The 19346-nt window shown below is 36.4% G+C and overlaps 1 protein-coding gene across 2 annotated transcripts in view; it reads left to right on the top strand.

Annotated features, from left to right (window-relative positions):
• Nucleotides 1-19346, top strand: part of Gabra3 (gamma-aminobutyric acid type A receptor subunit alpha3) — a 250595-nt gene that overhangs the window by 217114 nt on the left and 14135 nt on the right. For both annotated transcript variants that reach the window (XM_036174563.1, XM_036174562.1), the window contains 3 exons: nucleotides 2195-2338; nucleotides 9476-9628; nucleotides 17091-17302. In XM_036174563.1, the coding sequence (XP_036030456.1) occupies nucleotides 2195-2338; nucleotides 9476-9628; nucleotides 17091-17302 (509 nt within the window). The remainder of the gene's footprint in view (nucleotides 1-2194; nucleotides 2339-9475; nucleotides 9629-17090; nucleotides 17303-19346) is intronic.

The raw sequence follows: 19346 nt of genomic DNA, 5'->3' as shown, positions 1-19346 counted from the left end.
ATAGGCTTCTTGTATCTTCATAGGCGTTTCCTTCTTTAAGTTGGGAAAGTTTTCTTCTATGAATTTGTTGAATATATTTTCTGTGGCTTTGAGTTGGTATTCTCCTTCCTCTATTCCTATTATTTGTAGGTTTGGTCTATTCATGGTGTCCCAAATTTCTTGGACATTTTGGGTCATGACATTGTTTGCTTTAGTGTTTCCTTTGACTGATGAATCTATTTCTTCTACTGTATCTTCAACAGCAGAGATCCTCTCTTTCATCTCTTGCATTCTATTGGTTATACTTGCCTCTGAAGTTCTTGTTAATTTACTCAGATTTTCTATTTCCAGCATTCCTTCTGCTTGTGTCTTCTTCATTTTTTCTATTTCCCTTTTCAGATCTTGGACTATTTCCCTCATCTGTTTCATTGCTTTTTCATGATTTTCTTTCAGGGACTTATTGTTTTCTTTTGCTTTATTTGTCCTTTCCTCTAGTTTTTTTTTATATAGCATTCTTCCCATTTTTGTTTGTCTCTTCCTCTACTTTATTTTTGATTTATTCTATATAAAGCTCTAGCCTCGTCATGATGTTATTTATAAGGTTGTTTTCTTCTGCTTCTTCCATTCTGTGATGTTTAGGTCTAGCTGTTGGAGGAGCGCTACATTCTGGTGATGCTGTATTGCTCTTTATTTTGTTGTATGTACTTCTGCCTAGATGTCTGCCCATCTCCTTGTGGATTCATTCTTGGTCTTATCAGTGCACTTGGTGCAGACAGAGCTGACAGATTTAGGAAGCCTCTCTCTGGTCCAGATGGAAGCACTGGGCCAGATGGGAGCTCTGGTCCAGATGGGAGTGCTGGCTGGATGGGAGCTGGGGTCCCAGGGCTGGGACCAATGTGCAGGCCAAGAGTAATGAAGAACACATGAGAACAGGAAGAAGCAAAGTGCTAGAGAGGTCCCAAGAAATCCACAATGATACATCCACTATAGACTACTGGCAATGGTCAAGAGAAAGCCTGATCTGACCTAGTCTGGTGATCACATGGCCAAACACCCTAACAGTCGTGCTGGAACTCTCGTCCAATAACTGATGGAAGTGGATGCAGAGATCCTCGGCCAGGCCCCAGCTGGAGCTCCAGGAGTCCAATTGTCGAGAAAGAGGAGGGATTGTAAGAGTGTGAATTGTTGAGACCAAGATTGGAAAAAGCACAGGGACAAATAGCCAAACTAATGGAAACACATGAATTATGAACCAAAAGCTGTGGAGCCCCCAACTGGATCAGGCCCTCTGGATAAGTGAGCCAATTGAATAGTTTGAACTGTTTGGGAGGCACCCAGGCGGTATGACCCAGACCTGTCCTTAGTGCATGAGCTGGCTGTTTGGAACCTGGGGCATATGAGGGGACACTTTGCTCAGCCTGGAAGGAGGGGACTGGACCTGCCTGTACTGAATCTAACAGGCTGAGTTGAATCCCCAGGGGAGTCTTGGCCCTGGAGGAGATGGGAATGGAGGGGAGGGGCTGGGTGGAAGGTGGGGGTTGGGAACAGGAAGGGGGAGGACAGGGAAACCCATGGCAGATATGTAAAATTAAAACACAAATATAATAAAAAATAGAAAACATGTGAGATTTCTGGTTTGCATATTAAAGTGGTAATAAATAAGCTATGAAAGAATCTGTAATCATTAATTATTGCTATTTTAATTTAATTTTTATTTTAAACTTAAAATATCATTAGTTTGAATTTTTGTCCTAATCTCATATGCTCATCTCATCATTAATTGAAGAAAATTTTATTATATTCTTGGCAATTTATTTTTTATTACCTGCCTGATTCACTCACTTCAGGTATGTCTCCAGCTCCTGTCTCCTTTGAGTTTGACATTTGTAAATGAGGTGATAGTTTAGTTATTCTTCCACATCTCCACACATTCTTTTCTCCAAGGAAAGGAAAGGTGTCAGTCATTAAAGGTACAAAATATGTAGTTTTATTTTGTGAATGTTATACACATTATACTAAATATTTACTGAGTAGTTATTAGAGGAGTGGATGGATGAATTGAATGGTGGTTTTATGTGAGAGACATGCATGTATCTAGAAAGCTTCGTGGATGAAAGCTGTACTAAGTTAAATATTATTAAATCACATACATATTTAGCATGATAGGAAATCATTTTTTTCCCTTAAACTTCGTTTTCACCCAATTCTGCCATAGATGCCTATACTAAAGCTGAAGTGATTTATTCTTGGACTCTTGGGAAGAACAAATCTGTGGAAGTAGCACAGGATGGCTCTCGCCTGAATCAGTATGACTTGCTTGGCCATGTTGTTGGGACAGAGATAATCCGGTCTAGTACAGGTATTTACTTATTTATTGATTAAACTTCTATGTAATATGTACCATATGCCAATATTGTATTCATAACTTATTTAATATTTAAAACAATTTTGAATACTATTACAGTGATGAAATTGAAGGAATTCAATCATTTGTTCCATTTTGTTAATCAGTGTCAGAATCAAACTGTGAATCCAAGCAGTAAACTTTTAAGTCCCTCTGAAGCCCAGTGCTCTGATACCTGTAAGGAGTGGGGCAGAAGGTAAAGGGAGTGTGATAGAAATTAGAAAGGACGTAGTGATGAGGTCACTGAGCTTAAATCAGAAAGGGTTCATTAGTGCTGAGGCAGCAAGTTGTTAGCCCTACTAGAGGTTCGAGAGTAGTCAGCAAATTAGTTTCTTCACTATATCATCCACCTCAGAGAAAACGTTTCTTAACAAAACATATGAAGTCTTCTCAATAGCGTATTTTTGGATAAATAAATACTTTCTGAGAGACTTGTTCTGTAGTATGCAATTTGTCTATTTGTATACTACCTGATTCTAGGGATACAATCAAAATGGAAATTTACTTGAAATAAAAAAAATACCACAAAAAGAAAATGGAATAGATGCTAGGTCCCACATGTCATATAATAATAGTTTGTGCTATTAAGTGTAGAGGTGTTCAGCATTACTTTTCAAACACCAATCTCTGTGAGTCCACAATTACTGATGAAATTTGGCACCCAGACATTCTTTCATTATTTGGACATTATTTGGCTATGACTTCATGGTGTTATTGCATGCCATCTTGTCTGTTCTTCACTTTAGAACCAGAGGAGATTATAGAATATTAGAAATGCTTTTGCTCAAGGCTGTGGATTTCCTATCCTCAGGAGTATACTCTACACCAGTTAGTTGTGTTCCCTGTCCTGGACCTCTTTTGAAACACCTACTTAGCATCAAATTTGAAAATCAATCTTACTGATTATCCAAGCAGCCCAAGATCTCATTTCACAGTTTAAATCACTGTTTCAGTTTTATCACATGGAAAATACATGTTTATAATGAGAACATTAAAAATGCATGGAAAAGCCAATAGAGGAAATTTGGATACAACCAACCTGTGGGCTCTGTATCTGCCGATTCACAAGTGAAGAATGAAATTTTGTTTTATGTACTAAATATTTGTAGAAGTTTCTTTGTCATTCTCTATACAATATAGTATAAGAATTACTTGTATGTGATATTTTAGTTTTAAAGGATAGTATAGGTGAACATGGGTTTTATACACATATTATGCAATTTCATGCAAGAGACTAGAAAATTTGGATATTTTGCATTAACAGGGACTCCTAAAACCAGTCCACCAAAATTAGAGTTACAGCTTAACTCTTTAATTGTCTACCTAGAAAAAATTCACTAAGAGACTGAAGAGATACCTCAGTAATTAAGAGTACTGGCTGGTCTTACAAAGGACCTGGGTTCAATTACCAATAAATATACAGTAGCTTATAACCCTGTAACTCCAGTTGCAGGTGATTTGACACCATCTTCTGATCCATACAGCATCCACAAGCATGGGTGCATATACACACATACATATACACATAAACACACACACACACACACACACACACACAAACACACCCCTGAGAAATATGTGCTAGGGAGAGGGAAAGGGAGATAGGCAGACATACACAAACACAGAAATAAAAATTAAAAAAAATCTAAAATAGAATTTTTTCTTTTATACTTACATAATTTGGCTACTTTTATTAACAGACTTGGGCCATAATTTTTATTGTCAATGGATCTTCATAGAAACCAAAATTATTCAGATGACCTTTACATTTCAAGTGACCTTGCATCACTGTAGGCTTTGACAACACAGTCAGTTATGCACCTAACAGTCTTGTGTGTCTTCTTTCCCTAGAAGTCAGTTCTCCTTTCATCGTAGTTGGCATCCCTTTGCAGAAAATTCATTGAATATTTGCTTTTTCTTGATAACTAGTCATATTCAATGGGACTTCCTCCACATTAATCTGTTGCATATTTCTCTGAAAATGAAATACATTTTTTTCAAAAGGGCTCTCAGCTTTGCCCTACATATAAATTAAAACCTATTTCAAATTTACCTTTTACCTGTACAGAGGAGGAAAGTACACTCATTCTGCCCTGATAGACAGTTGCATGTTCAAATGGAGGATTTGATACAGAAAATTTTTCTTAAAATATTTGATATGTTAATTAATTGATTTTTGCATGTTGATATATAGGAGAATTCCCTTTGCATGCTTCAGTAATTCTAAAGTTTAATTAGTACTTTAATACTGATACATTTTGGTGTACACCAAAATGTATCAGTATTAAAGCATATCAATTATTCAGTTGTATATATTTATCTACTTTTAATATTATAATTTTATGAAGTTTTCATTCATTAGATATACAGGAGCCAAGCAAAATGCACATATATTTCAGTAACAATATACTAACAATGGCAACAAAAGCATTAATACTTGTTTTGTTTGCTTTAAATAAAAACAAAATAATAAAATTCTCTCTTTCAAAGCTAGAGAATTCTTGGCAATTATTTGTATTTTTCTGTGGAACTCAGCAAAATAATAGTTTCTTTTGTAATGATATTGTACAGAGCTCATAGCTCACTTAACCAGTTGTCTACCACTATGCCTTATGTTTAATACTATAAACAATATTTGTGTAGACCCTCCTTTTCCAGACAGCATTTGCTACAGTGTAATTATCTGTCTATGATCCAGACAGAACATTTTTGAAAATAATACATGTCGACGAACTACTGCTCTGAAAATTTAAACAATTCCCTTTCCCACTGACCCTGTATGAGCACTCTAGTTTTCCTTAATTGGTATTATAAATTCAATTATCCCCTCCCACCACCAAAATATGTCAAATTGTTAACTATATTACCTCAGAATATGACCTTATTTGGGGATAGTGTCATTATAAATGTAATCACTGAAGATGAGGTCACATTGCACTAATGTCATATAATTAGTGTTCTTATGAAGAGGGGAACTTCGAACAGAGTAAAGAGTGAACATGAGAGACTATATGAACACAAAGGCTATGATCAGGTGGATGTTTCCATAAGCAAAGAACTGTCAAAGTTTGCCTGCCAACAAGTTGAGATTAGTAAGAGGCAAGGAAAAAAAATCCCTTAAAAGTTTTAAACAGAGCCTGGCCCTACTGAAACATTCATTCCAAACCTCTGAGGTGATACAATTGTCTTGTTTTAACATATCCAATATCTGAAACTTTGTTGTGGTAGTCTCAGCAAATTCGTGCAACTGAAAATTCTTATAGTGATGAAATTAATAATGTTTAATTGTTGAGCATGTAATATGTGCCAGACACAACATTAAGGACATGTATTAACTCATTTTAACCTTGAAAGATACTGTGAAGTAAGCAATATTGGTCCAAGTATCTGGATAAAGAAATCAAGATCAGAAAAATTCAGTGCCTTACGCACTTATGGTTTAGTTACCTCCATGCTTATAATATGCTTATACTGCTATCTGTTTTTACTTTTAGTGATATAACATGAATTCCTTTGTGTCAAGTATATGAATGCATAGTGCACTTCACTCACCCACTATCATTCTGTTCCCCCGGCAGATTCAATATATCTTGTTGACTGTGTATAATAGTCACCTATGTTTCATGTGCTGTCTTCGTTTGTCTTGTTTCCTTGTCTTATTTCTTTCTAGAAGATTAAAAGATACTTTTAGTTATTTTGATGGTGAGAATGCACACTAAAGATGGCACATCCTAACCCCAGAATCTGTGAGAATGTTAGTTTATGAAGAAGGTGGTTATGAAGGTAAAATTAAGGTTTATTATATGGAATTTAAATAAAGATATAATCTTGGATTATGCAGGTAGGACTAACATAATCACAAAAGTTTCTTCATAAAGGACAGGGGGTCAAGAAAACCAGTCAGAGAGAAGAAAAGCAGGGTTACCAATCAAGAAATGCTAGTAGCCTCTTCCCTAGATTTAGCAGAAAGAATGCAGCTTAGCCTATGGTGTATGTATCAAAATATTATATGTTTTCTCATAAATATGTATATTTTTATTTTATGCATATCACTAAAATGTATCTAATGAAAGCATGGAATTTTTAAAATCCTATTTGAGGTATCTGACCTCCTGAAGTTTGAGAGCATTAATTTGTTAGAGGACTTATAACAAATATAGCTCTCTGTTCATAATTAAGTTTTTTTTTTTTTTTTTTTTTTTTTGGAGCTGAGGATCGAACCCAGGGCCTTGCGCTTGGTAGGCAAGCGCTCTACCACTGAGCTAAATCCCCAACCCTTCATAATTAAGATTTTAAAATAGGTTTTAGAAGTGTAAACATGGCAAGAATCACACACAGAGGAAAAATTAAATAGTGTCTTTTGGGCTGGGCGGTGGTGGCGCACGTCTTTAATCCCAGCCTTCAGGAGGCAGAGGCAGGTGAATCTCTGTGAGTTCAAAGCCAGCCTGGGCTACCAAGTGAGTTCCAGGAAAGGCACAAAGCTACACAGGGAAACCCTGTCTCGAAAAACCAAAAAAAAAAAAATATATATTGTCTTTTTTTGGAGTTGCATTTCTTCTCTGCTAGGCACCATCCATTTCAATTTAGTCATTTCCCTGTAGAAAGAGCCTACAAAGGCTTTTGGGGAAACATGTTCTGGCTTGTTTTCTTTGGACAGAAAAAGCAAATATCTCAGTAGCTCACTGTGCCTGCTCTATGCTGCTCTATTTGCTGATTCTTAACTTGTTGTTGTCTTTCTTAGGGATTCATAGTTGTTTTATGTCATTCATATATTGCGTTTGTCATGCACTAAATCCACATTCATATAAACTTAGGTCCATGCCTAAATTTCTTTTTCTCTTTTGTTTGTACTCTCTATTCTCTTTCTGAATCAACTTATTTAATAATAATAGATGCATATTTTCCAGCTAGTTTTAGCTATCATACTATGTGTCTGTGTGTGTGTAATAACTTTAGTTATTATTTGGTAGCAAAGAGAAATAAGATGAGTGAAGGCGAATATTTTGATGTACATACTTTCATTCCTTTTGATTTAAAAACTATGTAAATATTATTACTTCACATAAATGTGGCAGTAATTCCCTTCTAAATGTTGAATATGTAGTGGGCTCCAAAAAGCCAGGTCATGAATCAGGAATAAATCCTGGTCCTACTGGCAGGAGTTTCATAAGCAGACCAAGCCATAAAACTGTCACCCACATTCAGTGGGCCTGGTTTGGTCCCCTGCAGGTTCCCCAGCTGTCCATCCAGAGTGTATGAGCTCCCTCTAGCTTGGGTCAGCTGTCTTTGTGGATTTCCCCATCCTTCCCCACCGCCCACCCCCACTCCCCCACCCCCGCTCATACAATCCCTCCTCCCTATCTTCCACTGGACTCCAGGTGCTTGGCCCCATGGTTAGCTGTGGATAGCTATGTCTGCTTCCATCAATCACTGGATGAAGGTTCTATGATGATAGTCAAGGTAGTCCTCAATCTGATTACAGGGGAAGGCCTGTTCAAGTACCCTCTCCACTACTGCTACAGTCATCCTTGTGTGTTTCTGAGAGTTTCCCTAGCACTAGGTTTCTTCCTAACCCTATAATGGCTTCTTCTATCAAGATATCTCTTTCATTGTTGTCCCTTTCTGTCCCTCCCCCACTCAACTGTCTAGTTCCCTCATGTTCTCAAAGGAAGGAAAAAGGAAGTCAGATATATGAAAACAAAGATAGAGACAAGGGGAGAACACAATGCCAAACATTTTGAATATTTTAAATTTGGGCTTAGACACTGAGAGCTACTAGTTTTTGAGATGGGATAATCTGTTGGTACGATCAGTTTGGAATAGAATCGGGGATAGAGAAAGTAAAATGTCAAAATTCCTGTTAGATGCCCAAATTGTTATGCCAAATACATATCTAGCTATAGTTGGGAAACCCAAGACTCCTATAACAAGTTATTACCACCTTGGAGACTTAAAATAGGCTAAATTTCTTGTCTCTCAGGTTTTGAGTTTGGGAATCTGAAGTCAAAGCATTGCCAGGATTATTTCTATCTAGAGACAGTGAGGAAGAATCTGTCCCTTTCCTGTTTGTAGCTTCTACCAATGGCCAACCACCTTTAGTAGTGCTTGAATTGAGGGTACATCATGCTGTTCTCTGCCTCTACTATCCATGGAAAATGGAGGGTTTACCTATGTTGAATGCTATTGAAAAATACAGAAGCCTGAGAATTACTGATTGATGATTGATATTAACAGAGTAATCATTGCTATGAACTGTTGTTTTACTTCTTATCAGCAGCTCTATTAAAGGGAAAGGGCTAATATAAGTCAGGTCACATTCTGCTATGTGAACTTTAAAACAATTTATAGATCCATATGTTTGTGTGTGTGTGCTTGTCCGTCATCACATGCATATGGGGCTCATATAGGCCAAAGGAGAGTATAAGCTGTTATGGAGCTGGAATTTCAGGAGGTTGTGTGTTGCCTAATGTGGGTGCTAAAAACTGAAACTGGATCCTCTGCAGGAACCTATGCATGATTATTATCACTGATCCTTCTTTCCAGCCCTCATGTGATCTTTTGTTTCTAATCAAATAATGTCTATAGAATATGTAAGAATGGTGTTGAAAATAAAACACTATGGATATAACCTATGTGAGCTTAATATTTGGTTACTACTAGTGAATAACTGGGTACCTGTGCAAGGTGTTCAACCTCTTGTTTGAGTTTCTTAACCTGTAAAATGAGGACAACAGGAGTCCATACTTCATAGGGCCATTGTGAAGGTTTATTGTTTTAATAAAGTATAACATGAGTTGTAGTAAGTGCTTTCTTTATAAAAAATATTATTTCTCATTTCTTGAATAAAAACATGATTTGAATAAACTTGTCTGAGTTGCTATGAGCAACTTGTTATAGTATACTCTTAGTGTATCTTTCACATCAAAATACAATTGCATAATTTTAATTATTAAGGAGCTTAAGAGTTTGGAAGGCATTAGTATGTCTTAATTTGAATGTAAGACTGAAAATCTCTGGGAACAGAATTGAGGCCCAAGTTGCTTTAACAATGTTTGTATAGCTGCATTCTGCCTAATTTTATTCTCTGTCCAGGAGAATACGTTGTCATGACAACCCACTTTCATCTGAAGAGAAAAATTGGCTACTTTGTCATCCAGACCTACTTGCCATGTATCATGACTGTCATTCTGTCACAAGTGTCTTTCTGGCTTAATAGAGAATCTGTCCCTGCCCGCACTGTCTTTGGTAAGTATTGCTTCATGGAGAATGGGGAAGAAGCATTTGCGTAGTCATAGTAGAGGTAAGAAAGGTAGAGAAATGAACCACTGCTGCAGTTACAGGATGGTATCCAAGCCCAGTAGAGGTAATGGCATTGTCAGATGCTGGGATTTCAAGCAAATGAATTCTTAACAAAGGAGCAGGGATGCAATTGAAGCAACAGTGCAATTACTCAAATGTTCCCTATCTCGTTTTGTCCTGGGAACCAGGAAGAAATTGAGTCTTCTGTGAAAAAAAAATATATGAATTTAGTGCAGAGAATAGAAAAAGTCAAGGGTGGAAAACCAACCAAAAACAGAGAAGTAGATTGGGTTTTCTAAGGTACCTTTTTCATTTTAAAATTTATTTTATTTTATGTTTATGAGTGTTTCCATGTATGTATGTATGTAAGTACACTGTGTGCATGCCTGGTGCCTATAAGATCAGAAGAGCATATAAGATCCACCTAGAACTAAAGATATAAATAGCTGAGATCTAACATGTGGGTGATGGGAGCTGAATCCAAGTCCTCTATAAGAGGAACAAATGCTTTTAACTGCTGAAACATTTCTCCAACCCCCAGGAACAATTTTCTGTTTACATTTATGACTTGTTGCATCTGTTCCAGCCTTTTGAGAGCACGAATTCACTGATATTCAGTAAAGGCTGCATACACTTTAAATTGTTCCTCAAGCACTATGTAGAATCAGAGAAATTTACTTCAGTATAAGGTTACTTTTATGTAGGAAGAGGTTTGCATATCATTGGCCTCGTTTTCCTTAGAGACTTAAAGCATTCAAAACATTTTCTGCCTGTTTTTCCCACAGCGAGTTTTTGGAGGACAAAAATTAATTCCTTCAGGCTATTGTACCACTGGGGAAACAGAGATTGTGAAGCATACACTCAAATATGCTAGATACCCATACAGAAGGCATTTCTGCCAATATCTTGAAGTTGTACAGTGTTTTTACATCAATAGTAAATGGTATTTTAAAGAGAAGTAGCAATTGGGTCAGGTTCAAGAGGAAATAGCAGTAGAGAACGGTACAACATTATAGAAGTCAAGAGGGAAATATTTAGTGGCAGGAAATACTCATGTGGGCTGAAGGGCCACTGCAAATTGTTTGTAAAACACAGATGGAAGCTATTTGTTGGTTACTGTGATATACCCAGATGTTACTGAAGTAAAGGAAACAGAAGTTTTACAGGTATGGCTAAAAGTGGATATTATTAGAAGAAAACCATGTCAGAATATATTTTATCAAAAAATTTTCAATAAAAAGTGGCTAGTTATCTGGGTTACTAGTTTTAGTAAAGAAGTATCTGAATTTTAAAATATAAAAGAGGGTGCTGAGCTTCAACATTATTAAAGATTATAACTAGCGAGGCGGTGGTGGCACACACCTTTAATCCCAGCACTCGGGAGGCAGAGCCAGGCATATCTCTGTGAGTTTGAGGCCAGCCTGGGCTGCCAAGTGAATTCCAGGAAAGGCTCAAAGATACACAGGGAAACCCTGTCTCAAAAACAAACAAACAAACAAAAAAAGATTATAACTAAAGCTGTGGATACTGAGTAATATCCTCCAAAAATTCATGTCCAAGTTTCTGGGATGTGTAAAAATGATTATATATGGTGAAAATGAATCTCCAGATGTGATGAAGTTGATGATTTCCAGCTGGAGATATTATTCTGTACTGGCCAGGTATTTAACTACAGAAGAATAAGTGTTGTGATAAAGGAAGCAGGCCAGATTGGAAGATGTTCTGTTGTTGTCTTATAGAAAGAAGAAAAGGCTCACTAGCCAAGAAATGCAATTGATGTAGCTATGAAAACTGCAAAAGGCAATAGATTATTATTATTACACTGAAGCCTTCAGAGGGAGTGGGGCTCTGATCAAGCTTAACCTTAACTTAGTAAAACTAAATTCAGGCTTATTGTGCCTAGATCTGTAATTATAGGTTTGTAGTGTTTTAAGCCACTAGGTATGTGATAACTTGTTACATCAACATCTTACATCAGAAATTAAGACAAAAAAGTTCCCACAAATCCAATACCATTGAATGGTTGTGACCTCAATGTTAGAAAAAATTAAGAAATTACACATAAAATAGAGAGGTAATGTCAAAACATTTTGGTTTTATGCCTGAGCTATGTGTAACATACTGATTGAGAATTTATTTTTTATCATAGTATTTTTATTTTATAATTATCCTGATTTCACATATCAGCCATGGATTCCCCCATCCTTCTACCCCCCAGCCCTGTCCCCAATCCACTCCCCACTCCCACCTCCTCCAAGGCAAAGTCTCCCCTGGGGAGTCAGCTTAGCCTGGTAGACTCAGCCCAGGCAGCTCCAGTCCCTTTCTCCCTAGACCAAGGATGAGCAAAGTGTCCCAGCATAGACCCCTCTAGATAAGTGAGACAGTTGAGAATTTATTCTTTTATAGTTTAAACTTGGCCTCATACTAATTCAGAATTCTTTACAGTAATTGCATTGATGAGAAAACCTCCAAGTTGAGATGTTAATTTAAAAATTAAAGACAAAGAACCAAGAATAGCCAATACCCTCTTGAATAAGAACAGCATGGAGGGGTTGGGGATTTAGCTCAGTGGTAGATCACTTGCCTAGCAAGCACAAGGCCCTGGGTTTGGTCCTCAGCTCTGAAAAAAAAAATAGAAAAAAAAAGAACAGAATGGAGAGACATGCTTCATAGGGTGCAAAATAATTAAAATACAATAGTCATTAAGGCACTGTTGTATTGGCATAAAAAAGAAAAATAAGTAAATAAAACACTACAGTGAGTTGAAAATATTCTCTTGTATATGGAAACTTGATTTATTACAAAGATATCATTGGAGAGAATTAATTGAAAATTATTCATGGACTTAAATATAAAAATAAAACACCATGCTCTTGGAATAAAGAACAAGAAATGATACAATATCCATGTATCTTGTGGAATATGTACTTTAACTTTATAAAAATTGTTCAAACATTTTCCAAAGTGATTATATCACTTTACATAAATACCCTAATCTGGATATTCTTCTCTTACATATATAACCAATTGAAATGAATAATGTAATAAAATGCATTAAGTGAAAGTACTTCTATAAGAATGTTCATATATTTCATTCACAAAAATATATTGATGGCTAATTGTATATTGATACAATTCTATACATTTCTCCAAAGAGCTCAAATGTGAAAGATATTTTCATCTTATTGTATATGAATTATACTACAAAAATACAGACTTATAGGACTATAGATGTTAGAGTAATCAAACAGACTTTCAAATAGCCATGATGAATATATACAAATAAATGAAAGCAATGAGGAAAAATGCAGGGAAACAACTAGGGGAGAGAATATATTGAACATATTGGTTTTCATGGAACTTGAAAATACAAATGAATACTCATTTATTTAAACATAGTTATGTGGTGATATATTGTGTATCCTAATAAACTTGCCTGAGGATCAGAGGACAGAGACAGCCACTAGATTAGACATAGAAGTCGGGCAGTGGTGGTACATTTCTTTAATCCTATCACTCAGGAGGCAGAGATCCAACTTCAAGGCCATACTGGAAACAGAGCTAGGCAGTGGAGGCACACACTTTTAATCCCAGTACTGGGAAGCATACATGCCTTTAATCCCAGGAAATGATGTCTGGGTAGAAAAAAGTATATAAGGCATGAGGAAATAGGAACTCACTCTCTTTAAACTGAGGATTTCATAGAGGTAAGAACTAGTGGCTGGCTACTCTGCTTCTCTGATATTTCAGCTTTCACCCTGTTATCTGGCTCTGGGTTTGTTTTATTATTAAAAGAATATCTAAGATTTGAATAACATCAGGCACCCAACATGGGTCACAAACCCATGATCCTGAGATTTAGAGTCTCATGCTCTACCAATTGAGCTAGCTGTTAGCCCTGAATTGAAAGATAGATCATGGGAGCACATGGACTCTGGACCAACAGTTCGGGATCCTACATGGGACCAACATAGGCCCTCTGCATATATGTGACAGTTGTGTGGCATGGTCTCTTTGTAAGAGTCCTAGCAGTGAGATCAGGACCTGTCCCTGGCACTTAGCTGGCTTTGGGAACCTGTTCCCCATGCTAGATTACCTTGCCCAGCCTTGACTCAAGGGGAGAAGCTAGGACCTGCCTCAACTTAATGTGCCATGCTTTGTTCAAGCCCATGGAAGGCCTGCTGCTTTCTGAATGGAAATGGAGGAGGGGAGCAGGAGAGGCCGATAGGAGGGAGGGGAAACTGTAGTCTGTATGTATAATAAATGAAAAATGTTATCTAAACAAAATAAAATATAAAAGAAAGATAGATAAAAAGAAAATACCTAAAAAGACAAAAATGAAATGAACAGAGAAAAATGGCATGAGATTCACTGAGAAGGCATAACACAGTAGAATGACGGAAATGAAAGAATGGTTGAGACAATTTTGAAGAGATAATAGCCTAAAACTAGCCCTATATAAAGAAGGATATAAAGTTACAAATAGAAGGAAATATATAAACCCCAGCAAGATAAGCTGAAAGAATGCAAATTTGTGATTATTATCATTAGACTTTCTCTGAATGAAATACCAATGGCCACCAATGCCCAGTAGTGGTACATGCCTTTAATCCCAGCATTTAAGAGACAGAGGTGGGTGGATCTCTGAGTTTGAAGCCAGCCTGGTCTACAGAGTGAGTTTCAGGACAGCCAGAGCTGTTACACAGAGAAACCCTGTCTCAAAAGACAAAAAAGAAAAGAAATACTTATGGCTGTTCACTAAATGAAAGAAAAATTATCCTAGAAAGAAGGTTGAAATTATTAATAAAAATAATAAATGAATGAGTCCTGGTGACTCTACATTAAATTACAAATAATACCAATGATCTATAAAGAAAATACTGTGGTCTAATGTAATCTATGTAAATTGATATGGAAAAATAAAAAATATTCTTCATATTTTCATTATTAATGAACAAAATATCAATTAGCATTAAATTTTCATAAATCAAGGATACATAGTGACTGAGAATTGTGTATATCTTCTGGGACTGTTAAATGTACAACTACTTTAATAAATCTGACAATGTCATATAAACTTAAGCATATTTATACCATATAATTTTGCAGTTCCATCCCTAGTTATTTATGAATAGAAATGAATGTATACTTAAATCAATACTTAATGCCTCTTTTATTGTGTGTTGAGTATTAGAAACATCCAGATGCCCACTAATAAGTGAATAGATGAACAAATTAGGTTACACTAAATCTATGGAATCACTCTGAAATCAAGATTACTCTCAAGATGTATGAAACATGAATAAACCCAAACAATTACACTAAATGAATGTATCCAGACACATAATGACATGAAACTGGATGTGGGGCTGAGAGCAAGGAGGGAGTGTTAGGGACATAGAAGAATCTATGAGAAGTAGTCATGTCAGTTCCCTTCATTATGCAGTTTGGTAGAACAAACACATCTTAATAAGTAAGTGTACTAAAAGTACTCATAGGAAACAAAGGGGTCAGTCAGTTCTACCATAGTCCTTGAAGAAGAGCTTTCTAGAGGAGTCTTAAAACAGAATCACTGTTAGGCTGTTTCCCTTTTTAAAAGCTGAGATACTCTATGAAGTATACAGAATGTTTGATTGAGAGACCCTGTAACTCTGACCAGCTAAGAGCTCTCCATAAAGTGACAGGTCTAATTAAGTCTCAAAGGCTAAAGCTCAAAAACTCTTCATTGAGATAAGACACAGAACACTTATGGTACAGTACCATTGCTATAGATGTGCTCAGGTGAACCATGCATTTATTCATAGCTATGAATGAGATGGCTTATTTTTCCCATAAGGCTCTACTTTCTTTTTCTCAATTTAATTTTTCTGAGGACTTCATACATGAGTGAGTACTATGTCTATATCACTCATAAACTCCTTTCTTTGTATATTAAGGTTGATGAAGTTTGGGTCTATTATTAGTTTTTTTGTTTATAAGTACTAATATTGTACTTGATCCTCACATTGCTTAAGCTGTGATTTTGATACTCAGCTCTGATGCTAAGTTTCTGCAAAGATGTACCTTTAGGGTCTTTGTTGCAAATTCTTCTCCAGTCTAGATTTTCATGTATACAGCAAATGTGTAAGTAAGGAATTCAAAGAAGCAAGGCAGGAGAAGAAGTACCAGGGTGGACACTCACAAAGCTTATTCTCTCAATAGAGTTAATAGAGCTAGTGACTCCTCTTGTTGCCTTACTCTGTAGCATCTCACTCCATCAGCATTTCATTCTATAACTCATTTGACCCATGCACAGATTTCTCATCCTCTTCAGCCTTACAACAATCAGAAAGATTGTGATAATTTCTTCTTCAAAGCTGATTGAGTTTGGAAATATGTAATTCCCAGGTTATCTGATACTCACAGATGGGGAGAAAGAAGGCACAGAGGGGCTGGGCAGTGGTTGCGCATGCCTTTAATCCAAGCACTTGGGAGGCAGAGGCAGGCGGATCTCTGTGAGTTCAAGGCCAGCCTGGGCTACCAAGTGAGTTCCAGGAAAGACAAAAAGCTACACAAAGAAACCCTGTCTCGAAAAACCAAAAAGAAAAAAAAAAAAGGCATAGAAGGATTAAAGGAAATACCAAGCTACAAAATGAGTAAGTGGAAGCCAAAAAAGGTCTAGTTCTACAAAAGCCTGTAAGACACAGCTTTTGGAATAGTTTTGATTTCCCAGAAAGCTTAGTTGAGATCGAGAACTTGATACAGTTATAGAAACATGTTCTATAGTAGTTTGTTGCCTTGTTAGAAGAACATCACAAAAAAAGAGAAGTGGAAACCAGACTGAACTCAGACCTGTGCCCTGAATCATGGCCTCAGTTTCAGGCTTGTCAAAAGAAAACTACCAGGACTGAGAGAAAGGTTAGCAAAAGGAGGACATGAGACAAACACTGATCTTCAGCACTCTGGAGTTGAAAAGGCTATTCTTAGGTCTCTATACGCCTATCCTGGAGATGAGGGAGTACATTTTCTCTTCCAGATGGGTCACATAAAGAACATTGAGATCCATTAATAGGCTGATCATTAGAGGAAGCAGATTTAGCTTAAAGCTCAAAAGTAAGTTTTTCTCATTTAGAAACTCTCTTACAACAAAATGGGCTACCCATTCTTCAGCAGAAATGCTTAGTCAGAGGCAAGGGGACAGCTATAAAGGTACTTCACTAAAGAATCTAATTCTTATGGCAGTTGGAAGCAAAGGGGAAGTATAGTTTATTACAGAAAAGTACATCAGGTTACTCCACAGACAACACAAGTTAAGGGGCCTTACCAAGTGAGGTGAAGCACTTCCTATCAGGTGGGAAGTTGGTGACTCCATCAAGTACACTGCCAGTGTCTTCTAGTTGCAACTGGTTCTTGACTTTTCTCTCCATAGGTGTCACCACTGTTCTCACTATGACCACCTTGAGTATCAGTGCCAGAAACTCCTTACCTAAAGTGGCATACGCGACGGCCATGGACTGGTTCATAGCCGTCTGTTATGCCTTTGTATTTTCTGCACTGATTGAATTTGCCACAGTCAACTACTTCACCAAGCGGAGTTGGGCTTGGGAAGGCAAGAAGGTACCAGAAGCCTTGGAGATGAAGGTGAGTTACTGCAAAGGAAAAGCTGGGAAGCACTTCCTGAGAGATCTGTATTGGGACCAGAAGTGAATAGCCTGTAGCTCAGAAGAACTGAGCAGGGCTATGTGCTATTCACTGGGGTCATCAATCCAGTTCTCAACTGGAGTGTTTCTTGGCAACCTGGAGTTCAACTAGGGACTATGAAACAAAGGCTAATAGCATATAGGGCTCATATCTTGCATTGGGTCAAATATAAATATGGTACTGCTAGACTCTTGGGATATTGCTATTTAGAAACCTACCCAGAAGCTTGGAGTCTTATTTAAATCTGAAGAACAGTCTCCAAGACCACTTTTACCTCCCTCTCTGGAACATTCACATTCCAGTCAAAATGAAGTGCTTATCATTAATTCCAAGTCTTTGTGAATTTTGTGTTCTCTACATGAAATGCTCTGTTTTTCTCTTTCTGCTAAGACTTACTCATTCTTCCAAACCCAACTAAAATATTACTTTATTTGTGAAGCCTATTAGGAACCATGGAGACAGATTGGGCTTTCCTGTGTGTGAGTACTCTGATATTAAAATAATTTAGTTGTATTAAGAGTACTCATTTGCCTCTTTACGAAGTTATGAACATCATGACTATTGTGGCTTTATCTTCATCTTGGCACAGCATCTGAATAAGAATGAAAGCTGAAGAAATACTGGCTAAATAGGTAGCTATAGAGACATGATAAACTCAGTGGATCAATAGTAATTAGCCATGAATGAGATCATATATATCATCACTAAATAGTTTGAATGAGTTGAGGTATCTAGACCTAAATGTACATTATATAATATTCTTAAAAGGACTGGAAATATAATTCAAAAATTACCCTTTAAAGAATCATAGAAAAGAGAAATGGTGCTGAAGCCTTTTCAAGCTGGGGTAAAAACATGTATTTTGTAGATCAGAATGTTAAGTTAGCAATCTTTGAAACAGACTATAATTACTTACCTAAACAGAACTTATTAACTTTAGTGTAAATGAAGAAAAACTATGTCTATAGTTCCTCCATCTACTCTACCATAAGATTTTTTGTTTATTTTATTATTGTGGTGTCTCTAGTTATTATATCTTTAACATTGACCCTTTTATATATTGATCTGTCAATTATTATCCAAGAATGTTAACCTCATCTACAAAATGTAAGAAAATTGGCGTACTTATCCTACTTCTCACACTTTCTTCTCTATTTCTTGCTCAACTTTGTACTAGTAATATTGAAGCCTTGTCAAGTTTTATATTAATATCACTTTATGCAACCAAAATTTCTATTGGTATTTAGTCATAGTTTTACATTTAATTATGATATTGTCTCAAAAGTCAATATATCTATTTTCCATTAATTTCTTAGTTATCTCAAAGCTATTGTTTAGAATTTTTTAAAGGTCTCATTGGAACTGTATTTCCCACTTTCTTGCATGTGCAAAATACCCATCAAATGTCTTTGTATTGAATTATACTTGTGGTGGTGTTAAGTTTGTTTTTCATATCCTCTTTCTATAAGACTTTGTAGGATTCAATTGCTGTTCTCAGTGCTGGAACTGAATGGTGTTATCCAGAAATAGAGCCAACCTGGAAACTTCTCATACTATAGAATACTTTGTTTTATGGTATAGATTTTCATGTAAATATACTTTTCATTTGTGAAATCCACTTGCTGTACACTACATGGTCTTCCAATGGACTTCATTAGTGCTCTGAGAGTTTCATGCAATGTGTTTTGATCATATTCACCCCCTTCCCCTAGTTCTTCCCAAATATGCTTGCCATTACCCATCCACCTAACATTTTTGTATCCTGTTGTTTTTAAACTCTTCAAGATCAATTTGTATTGCCAAATACTCTTGGGTGTGTGGTCTTTTTCAAAATAGGAAAGGAACATTTCCAAATTCTTTTTCTAAAGCCACTATTAACCTGATAACAAAATCAAAGGTCCAATGCAAAAATAAGGAGAAAATTATAGACCAAAATCTCTGGTGAACATTGATGCAAGAAAAAAACTTAATAAAATTCTTAGAT

Source organism: Onychomys torridus, chromosome X (genome assembly GCF_903995425.1).
Source record: "Onychomys torridus chromosome X, mOncTor1.1, whole genome shotgun sequence".
Lineage (NCBI taxonomy): Eukaryota > Metazoa > Chordata > Mammalia > Rodentia > Cricetidae > Onychomys > Onychomys torridus.
This window is presented reverse-complemented; position numbering and strand designations above follow the sequence as displayed.